This window comes from Pundamilia nyererei, unplaced genomic scaffold (genome assembly GCF_000239375.1).
Source record: "Pundamilia nyererei isolate P.nyererei 1_Seehausen unplaced genomic scaffold, PunNye1.0 scaffold00179, whole genome shotgun sequence".
Lineage (NCBI taxonomy): Eukaryota > Metazoa > Chordata > Actinopteri > Cichliformes > Cichlidae > Pundamilia > Pundamilia nyererei.
In genome coordinates, this window is record NW_005187580.1 from 48,072 (window position 1) to 58,432 (window position 10,361).

General features: G+C 38.8%; 1 protein-coding gene across 1 annotated transcript; it reads left to right on the forward strand.

Annotated features, from left to right (window-relative positions):
* The first annotated feature begins 1,296 nt into the window (after positions 1-1,296).
* On the forward strand, positions 1,297-9,701 carry LOC102209504 (V-type proton ATPase subunit C 1-B). Its single transcript, XM_005746474.1, has 12 exons — positions 1,297-1,428; positions 1,813-1,880; positions 3,570-3,652; positions 4,097-4,191; positions 5,278-5,369; positions 5,473-5,568; positions 5,650-5,718; positions 7,144-7,236; positions 7,328-7,415; positions 7,499-7,596; positions 7,677-7,800; positions 9,599-9,701. Exons 1-12 carry the CDS (start codon positions 1,297-1,299, stop codon positions 9,686-9,688), a joined length of 1,128 nt encoding a protein of 375 aa, XP_005746531.1. The 3' UTR covers positions 9,689-9,701.
* Positions 9,702-10,361: the final 660 nt, after the last annotated feature.

The following is a 10,361-nucleotide window of genomic DNA, read 5'->3' on the forward strand; positions in this document are numbered from 1 at the left end:
TTTTATGGCTCCTTAGCTGGAGTTTCATTTCCTTTAATGCCAAAATGTACAATCTCATAAAAATCTAGCTGTAGAGCAAAGAGTCCAGCATGTAGACTCTTTGTTTTTATAAGAGTTTAAGCACATTTCACATTTCAGTTGAATATTGTAGCCTATTTTATTCTTATTCTTCTTTTCTTATTCTTCTTATAGTTTTCATTTATAATTATACATATCTAAATGATTATTTTTGCTAAATGAAATGTGATATGTTCATTGAACAGAAGTGGTCGGGTCGTTTATTTAACAGCGCTCCAGTGTTCAGGCTAACGGGCTATTTCACATATACAATTGGAGCGTATCATTTAAATGTTTTTAATAACATTGGCATTTTGTCCAAATTAAAAATGAGCTTGAAGAGGTTTATTTGTGAGTTTATTGTCTGAGGCTCTTGAATACTTGCCTTTATATCCTCTTCCTTATATTTTTCCTCTTTTATCTTATCATGGGTGGAACTTTGAATGTTGCTTCAGTGTTTTGGGGTTTATTGTAATGCAGTAAATAACGGTTGGCTTCATTATGGAGGATGAGAAAGATAACAATATTTTTCAAATCTTACAAAGGAAAAAAAAATTCATCAACTGACTCAAAGACTGTATGCAGTGATTAGATTTCTGATTTATGTTTCTGGTAAGTACTTCAGCTTTTTACCTCCACTCTATATATAAGCCAAACTTCTGTTGTGAAATTAGAAATATGTCCAAGAGATTATACAGAGATTATTTGTTGGCATCAAAAAGATCATACCATTCTTGAACCGTCCGATTCATTTTAATCAGAGCTTTATGTTTATCTTTACGAATTGGACTTATGTTCTTCGCGCTCATCGATCTATTAGTCAGCCCATCCACACAAACACACACAAAAATGGCGACTATTTTGTTTTGTGCTCAGATCACCTGGAGTGATGTAACTGCTTCTGGTGACAGACAGCAGAGGACAGTGGGCTGGCTGTCAGCCAGTCTCAGGTGGAGCTGCTGCTCAGACTCTCCAACACTCACACGGGGACAGGCACAGCACGGTCATGAAGATAACCTGAAGGTAAGCCTCTGCTCTGAAAAGAGGTTCCTCTTTCCTTTATTGCATTATCAAGGCAAGAGCTGAAAGAACAAAATCCTGAGCACAGGTGAATCATGCCATTTTACAAATCTGCCTTAGAATAAGACTCTACATATTTCAGTGGTAAAGTTCATGTTATTACAAGTTTGTCTGCTCAGGATCACAGTTTGGTGCCAAAGGCAGTACCTGTGGGAAGTCATGACGGACTTTTGGCTGATTTCTGTTCCACTGGACAAAACAAGTTTAACCAGTGTAGAGAAACTCAAGCGCACCATTGCCAAAACCAACCTGGCCTCCTCCTGCTGCAAGTTCTCCATTCCAGATCTTAAGGTGAGGATGTGCATCATCTGAATGATAAAAAAATGATATTGTGTCTCAGCGCTAACAAAAACAAAGAGTAAGTGGCGTGAGTGTGTGTTAGCTCTGTGTTTGTAGCAGTACAGGAGAGTGATGGTGTTTGGTGTCTTTCTCTGATGAAGAGGTAAAGGCTCAGGTTGCTCTCTACAGTTTGAGGCAAAATTTCCATCTGAATCGTTTCACTCAACGTGATCAATGAGCATCTTGTCTTCCAGGAAACGCATTTCCGTATCATCAAGAGTTCAGACATTAAGCAGCTTTAGATGTAGTGATTGTAAATGCAGGGTCTTATGAAGTCAGATTTATTAAACGCAGGTTGCAGTAACATTAACTGTGCTGTGTGTGCCGTGACCTCAGGTGGGAGTACTGGACAGTCTGCTCAGCGTGTCAGATGATCTTTCCAAACTCGACACGCTGGCTGAAAGGTAAAAAAGCTGAATGTGCTGCTCTCAATCTGTTCCTGCTGATTAATGAATACGTTTGTCTCATTAATCATCGCATGTTTGCATTTTCATGTGCGGCTTTGTTCCTCATTAAGACCCAATGATTCTGAGCTCCTGTGCAGTCTGTGCCATGATTAATTGATGGTCAGGGGCAGCTATCGGTTAGTTTTCCCTCCTGCTTTTAAATTCACTGCTGGTGCATTTGAGCTGACACAGTGCAGACTTTAAAGAGACAGTTCACCCTAAAGTAAAATGAGTATTAAAGGTAAGAACTTAAACACAAAGAACCCCATAAATCCAACTAAAGTTAAAAATTTACTTATGCGACTGAAAAACATAAGGAAACAAACTGGGAAAAGCAGGACATGGGCCAGAAAAACAGATTTAAATGCTAGGAAAAGTGAAAATCATAACAAAACTTTAATTATGACAGCAGATACTTTAGACTAGTTGCATTAACCTATAATTCACTACTAAGTAATTAATATCTTACTAGCGAAAACAGTAAGAATTTAATTATCATTTTTTATCTATTGAAAAGTAAAATCTCAAATATAAGAAATGCAGTTTGAGTTACATGGAAAACATAGAACATGGAAAAAAACAAAACAAAAAAACACAAAGAGGTGTGAATGTCAGTATTTTCAGGTGTTGAAATGTTGAATTGCACAATGAAAATGTAAGAAAGAACTTCATTAAGTAAAAAAGTAAGCATAACTTATGTTGCTGGTAAATGCAGCCATCTGCAACCCTGAAAACCCTGAGGATGGATGGATGGACAGACCCTGGTGATGTCATCCACTGAAGTCTTAATATGAAGCGTGGAGCCCAGACTTTTTTGATATCATAATTTTGCCATTTAATTAAACAGTTGCACAAGCATTGAAAGAATCTGGATGTGACTGTATGTGTATTACTGCTTGCAGTGAATTCATAACATAAATAACCCTCCTATCTGATTCAAATAATTACAGTTACGTACCAAATAAAGACTTTAAACTAGCCATTAAGCCCATCAATTGATCAGGAAAGTGTTTAGATGAGAGTTGTGGACTGTTTTCCTATAGACGTTTATACTACCAGAAGCCTTTTGGCAGCCAGTGGACTCAGGCCTTGCTGGCCATTTGAAAGAATGCAGGTGCGAGGCACTTCCGTTTTGGCTTAATTTTCCAGACCTGGAAACTACGGCCATCTATAATAGAATCTAACAGGAACACTTCTCTGTGACGGTCTGTTTCTGACTTACTGAAGAATAGAAATATGACGTATAGGTAAGCAAGCGGGTGTCCTTGAAACACCTTAGCAAGATTTATGAACAACTAAGCTAAGTGAGCAAAATCATTGCTAAAACCGAGCTCACTCGAGCAACTGGTACACTTGCGAAACTATATAAGAGGCTTGAAAACAGGCAACAGGCAAACCAAGGACAGAAAACAGTTACGTCACACTTGAGGAGCTCTGGACAGTGTAGAGATCTGGACAGAGACAAGTTAAGCAAGCAAGCAAGCAGAGCATCAGGGGAAGTCTTTAATGCAAAAAGATTTCTTTAGTTTATTCCTTACTTTTTCTTCAGTCTGAGATGTTTCTACATCAGCAGTTCATTGTGCAGGAACTTTATGCAAAACATATAAACACTGTGTAATGATGGTGTTTCTCCTGTCGCCTGGTCAGTGTGATCAAAAAAACATGCCAGTGTATGAAGGAGGTGCTGGAGTCTAGTGACAAAGTGCTGGAAAATGCTTTGGCCAATGGAGGTGAGTCACACACAAACACACACGCTGAGAGTGTTAATTATCTCATAGAGAAACTGGATACAGGCCACATACACACTGCTATTAAGACTAACAGCTACTGAAAAACTCCATTAAAGGCCTGATGCTTTTACTGTAGACTAATGCTTGCAGGCTGTAGGAGAGAACAACAGCAGACCAGGCTAACCAGCATGTCTGATTACTCTCCCCCCATCAGACCACAGCAAGAACCAGAGAGCAGCCCTGTCACCCCTGAAAGCTTACCTCAAGTCTCTGAGGGGTATTTTATCTGCTCTTTGAGCTGGAGTGCAGTTCTGTGTGACTCCTATTATAAACCACATCTGTAGTATCTGCTTGATGTTTTTTTTAAAGACATACCAAACCCTAGGTGTGTTTAAAGTTGTGTCATTTGGATACACAACTTGTGTTTTTTCCTCTCTCTCTTAGTTGACTTGATGAACTTCATCATCAAGTTTCAGTGGGACAAAGCAAAATATCCTACATCTCTAACTCTCTCCAGTCTGGCAGAAATCATCAACAAGGTACAAGCTCATAAAAAAGTGGGGATGATAATTAATGACATAAATATGACAGCAATTTATAACTAAACTCTTGTCAAGACACAAAAAACACAGCAAAGTCACAGTTCACATGCTAACATATTTACCTGTTAGCATACCTTCATATGCAGTTTTATATGACTGGGTGATGTTATAAAATGTTTACATTAGAAGTTACTTACATATTTTATTCATAATCTTAATGAACTGACTCACTTTTCTGATATTTGAAGCATAAAAGCAATCATTAGAAGTAAAATCCCAACACGAGGCTATAAATAAACCACAGCTAACGATCATCACAACAAACTCTTACATTTTCATATTTTCAAGCCAGAGTTACACTAGATATTGAACAACTCTTTACACAGTGTGTCACTTTACACATCCTACTAATGGCAGAGTAAACTAGATTGTACTACTAGATTGTAATTTCACTACATTCAGTTACATTTAAAATGAATAAAGTAGTGCTGTTAGCTAACACGTTAACGAGCTAACCACACTAATGCGTTGACGCCATGCAGCCCCACGCACAGGGCAATATGCGCTAACTCGCTAACGGAGACTTGCCATGTTAATGGGGTTATGGCGTTAAGGTCATTTTAACAAGATTAACGCTGACATCAGTAGAATAAAGATAAACTTGCAGGTTACATTGTCTTAAAATTGTTTCTGTATTTAGTAAACGCATTACATATTTGATGTGTGTGCTGTTAAAGCTAAATACTACGAGGGAGAAAAAATACTCCTAAAATTGAAAGTGAGCACTACTTTTACAGCTTCTCCTGTTTAAGCTCTGTCCACCAGAACAAGTCACTGCTGATTTTTGACATCACACTTAATTCAGACTTTGTTCCTCCACTTCAAAGTCTTCTGTTTTTAACCATTTCCAACACTTTATTCTAATTATAAACTCTGAAAAGACGTTTGGCAAAAACCTCGCATTTCAGGCTAGCTTTTCCAAAGGCTGAAAACAAATTCTGAAGCAGCTACATGATTCTAGTTCCCTCTCAGGTGGTAGAAACATGTTGCCTACCCAAGTTTTAACACCTGCATGTGTTTCAGGAAGTTTCGCAGGTGGAGGCAGAGTTAAAATCACGTTCTGCAGCGTACAACAGTGTGAAAGCGAGCTTGCAAAACCTCGAGCACAAACTAGAGTGAGAAACATTAGTTATATTAAATAGAAATAAATCCCTACATTATCTATAGATATGCATGTTTACATATCTACATACTAAAGTGGAATTTCTGTCTTTGCAGTGGCAATTTACAAACTTGCAGTCTGAATGATGTCGTGAGGAAAGAAGACCTGGTGGTCTCAGAGTACCTCACCACTCTGCTGGTAGTGGTGGCCCGGTCAGTGACACAACATGACTATGTTTTTCTGGGATAGTCTTAATATTAAAATGTTTGTTTCTGCATATTTTCTGGTCACAGAGGGAGCTACTTGCAATGGGAGAGGAGTTACGAGTCGTTGTCAAAATTTGTGGTTCCGCGGTCGAGCAGGTGAGCTGTCTTTATGCACTCTTGGCCATGAGACAAACAATTCTACTCGATCCAAGTACAAGTGCACCGGTAGCTGCTCTCAGCATCCAAAAGGTCAGGCTAAGTAACCGCAGGTGTTTCATTACCGGCAGAAAGTAAGAGTCTTTTGGCCTGGATCTGCAGCAGCGAAAAGAAAATGTCTTTTTTGACAAGTAAAATGTTAAAGTTGACATGAAAAAAATAACTTTGTCATAGCTGACGTGCAGGAAATAATCCAATTTCTATAAAAAAAATAATTTCATCCAAAACAGGAAGGGGAAATTGTGAGGGTCATACCAAGTGACACAATACCAATGACAAAAATTGTATATGCATAAATAAATCGCAAGTTAATGTTTCAACTCAATGTAGGGTGTCTTCCTATCACTTGTGCTCATATTTGTTAAAATTGTTACCAACATAGGACAATCTTGCCAGGAAGAGCCACTGGGGGGGCCAGCAAATTTTGGGAGGTGGCCAGTGCCCCCTTTGCCCCCCTTGGAGGCACCCCTGATCTAAGAAATCTACTTATCACTTGTAAGACACTCTTTTGTCAGTATAAGGCCTAGACAGCTAAATTGATAATTGTTTAACTTCTAGAAAATAACACTCCACATTCCATCCTAGTTTTTGTAACATTCATACACTTACTGGCCACTATATTAGGTACAACTTGTTGTACTGGTGTAGATTCAGCAAAATGCTGGAAACATTTCTCAGAGATTTTGGTCCATATTGACAGGACAGCATCACGCACATGCGTCAGATTTGTCAGCTAACATCCATGATGCAAAACCTCATTCCACTGCATCCCAAAGGTGCTCTATTTGATTGAGATCTGGTGACTGTGGAGGCCATTTGAGTACAGTGAACTCACTGTCATGCAAGCATTGGAAGCAGCCATCAGCAGATGGGTACACTGTGGTCATAAAGCAATGGACATGGTCAGCAACAGGTGTTCAGATGATACTCAGTTAGTTTGCCAAGATAATATCCCCCACACCATTACACCACCACCACAAGCCCGATGACAATGCAAGATGGATCCATGCTTTCATGTTGTTTATGCCAAATTCTGACCCTACTACTTGGTTTACCTAACAAAGTGGCCGATGAGTGTTTTTGTTACAGTGAACCTGATTTTGCCCATGTAAATCCTATCAACCTGCTATTACATTGTGATCAGTCTGTTAAGGACTCATGACAAATTCCATATAATTCAATTCAGCGTTATTTATATAGCGCCAACAGTTGCTTCAAGGCACTTTATATTGGCTTAATAAACACAGACTTGAAATGAACCTGCAGCAATAAGTTCAAATGCAAGTAAACACTACTTGACTTACTCCTTGTTGTCTTTTACCTTGTTGCTACATCTTTTCTATTGTTGTCTTATGTGACTGTCAGGAAGCTGTATGAGAACGGAGAGGGGGGAGTCTTCTCAGTGACACTTTTCAAAAGAGCTGTGTGTGAATTCAAAGCCAAAGCCCAGGAAAGCAAGTAAGCAGGATGGTGTGACAGAAAACACCCAATATAGTCAAATCTGTGTTGTCTGTTTGAATTACCAAAGTGTAGCCTCTGGTCCACACAGGTTCTTTGTGCGGGACTACAGCTTTGATCTGGAGGAGCAGAAACAGCGGGAGATTATGCAGCTTAGTTTTCACAAAAAGGAGCAATATGTGAGTCAAACATTACACACACTCTCTGAAGGTTTTTTTTTTAATGTTGCGGTGTTTTATTAATGCGCTTCTCTCTTTCACAGGGAATCTTTGTACGCTGGCTGAAGGTGAATTTCAGTGAAGTGTTTGTTGCCTGGATTCACTTGAAAGCATTGCGGGTGTTTGTGGAATCAGTCCTGAGGTCGGCACCTGATGACAGTGATGATTTTTTTTTCGTGAAGAAGGCTCGCGATTGATTCATGTGATGATATTGCCTTTCAGGTATGGGTTACCTGTGAATTATCAGGCTCTTCTACTGCAGACTGACAGGAAGCACTCGAAGAAACTCAAAGAAGAACTCGCTTCACTGTTTGTGCATCTGGACCCCACCGCCAGCATTACTGATGTAAGGAGCCATAGTGTTATAATGTTGTCATTATATTAATGTAAAGCACAGACATACAGAAGATGGATGCACCAACATTAGTTGGAAAAGCCACAAATTGAGGGATTTAACTGACGACATCTTGTTTGTTGAAGCTGGGAGGGACCATATATGGATGAAAGCATGAAGTTGTCATCTAATGCTGGCCTCGTCAGTTGTGTGTTACATTACAGGTTTATCACACAGACACAGATATCTGAAAATTAGTGGAAGGAATGATCTCGGCCATTTTGTACGGTATTCATTGTGTTGTCTTTTGCAAACATACCCATGATACTTTCCTTAGTAAAAGATGAAATGTCCACCTTAATGTTGTTCTTTAAAAACAACTGTTAACACTAATGGGAAACATGGTGTATCCAAGTGAAGCTTTTGTGTGACTCAGTAAATCAAACAGAGCCTCAAAATTATGAGTTTGGGTAGAGTTAGGCAGCAAGGTGGCTCACAACAACTGTGGCCAGGTTAAATCAGCTTATCAAATAGATACGTAGGAGAATCTGATCTGCACTGTGTTACAGATGAGCTCATTTGCTGGGAGTGCTCGACTTGATGGCCTGCCTGAACTAATCCTGATAAACTAAAAATGAGCTTTTTGCAGGTAGACATTATTTAAAATTTTCAAACCTTATTTTTTTTCAACAATATGCAATCTCATAACAGTTGAATTATTTGCTATTTGATTTGATTGGAAACTTGCTGTAGTTTACTTTTTAAATAAGAGTGTTTCTACAAAAGTAGCACAGACAGAAGTATGAGATTTCATTTTTGAACAGTGGAACATTTGTAGTGTACTCTTGGACCCCTTTTAACTGTTGTAACAGCTTTTACTTCTCTGGGTTTGACTGTAAGCACTTTCCTCAATGTGCACAGTTATTTTGCTGCTTGGTGATGTAAAATGTTAATTTTTACCTGAACCTTTTCATGTAGCCTGTTTGTTTTTTTTTTAGGTTAAAAATATTAAACATTTTGAAATCAAGACTCAAGCAACAACAAATAACTTAGAGCTAAATGTTTTCACAAATTAATTGTGCATGATGTGCATCTGCTGCAGGCAGGATTTGGATGCAAATGCAGAAACACAGGAGACAGGAATAAAGTCAAACACAGGTTTAATGCTGCACTCATACAAAATAGAAAATAAAAGCTGGACAGGAATGAGAATAACTAGTGAAACAGAGCAGGGCCACACACAGAACCATGAGGGAGAACAAAACGAAGACCCCACACAAATTGAAGGAATATGGATACAAGGTGATTAATGCAAACAAGAGACACCTGGGAGGACAGCTGAACCCAACTGAGGCAACGAGACAAGGGATGTGAAACTTAATACAAAGCACTAGAGACAAATAAGTAATAAAATAAAACAGGAAGTAACTAAACACGGGAACAAACTAAGAAATAAACTGAAGATATTTAACAACAGCAGAACCCAAATGACCAAAAAACAGCAAAAGACCCAAGAACATGACAGAATTATTGCAAATAGTTTATTGGGTAAAAATTGTATCGTTATATAAGACCAGTGACAGACCAACAAGTGAAGTGCTTTCCCAGATTGTTGATGTCTGAGTGAGGAAGAACCTGTCAGCAGTCAGCAGGAAATAACATATCTCTCAGTCAAGTTCACTCGTGACCTTCGAGACAACAGAGAGAAAAAGGAAATAATAAAAACATACAAACTCAAGCTGAATTTAGTGAAACACTGCTGCTGGTTCAGTGTGTGCGTGACTGTTTTCTGTGTCTGATCTGCAAACAGGTGAGCTGTGACATCCCAGGACTCTGTCAGCAGGAGTACTTCTCCTACATCTGCTTTCATATCAGCACCAACGTGTTGGACATCAGCTAGCTGTCAACAGCAAGACTGAAAGAGCAAGCACCCACAAGCTGTGGTTTGTTCCCATTCAGTCACTCACAGCCAGAAACATAAAGACCCCGATCGCTAAAATAAAACCGGAGAATATAAATATATTGTTTTCAACATTTCCCTTAAAGGAGAAAGATGTAAGGTGTAAATACAGGAAGGTGTAAATAATCCTTGGGTCGTCTTCACCACAAAGCAAGCTGCACGTGTCCTGTGTTTGTCATGTGCTGCACATGGAATTGTGGAAAACCTTAAAATATGTGTAATATCAGAGGGATTTTTTTTTTCAGGGATTCATTTTAAAACTATATGTACTGTAAATATTAATGTCGGTTTCAAACATTTTAGGTGAGCACATTATTTCTAGAAATCTTACAGCTTGCACAAATAAAATGGATTTCTTCATTCACCATTGCCTGTTATTCTGCAAGACAGCCTAGTACATTTAGAAATGCATTATCCAGAGAATGGATTCATGAATCTGTATAAAAACATCACTTGTGACCCAATTTAGATCAGAATGTTCATGTGTTGCAAGTCTCAAAATCTTAAAGTGGGGCCGTTCTGCTCATTTTCAACTCCATAGTGTTTTTCTGGATTCTGGAGATTATGTATCGGAATTTCAGGAGCGGGACCACGCCTCCAAACACGCTCCTTC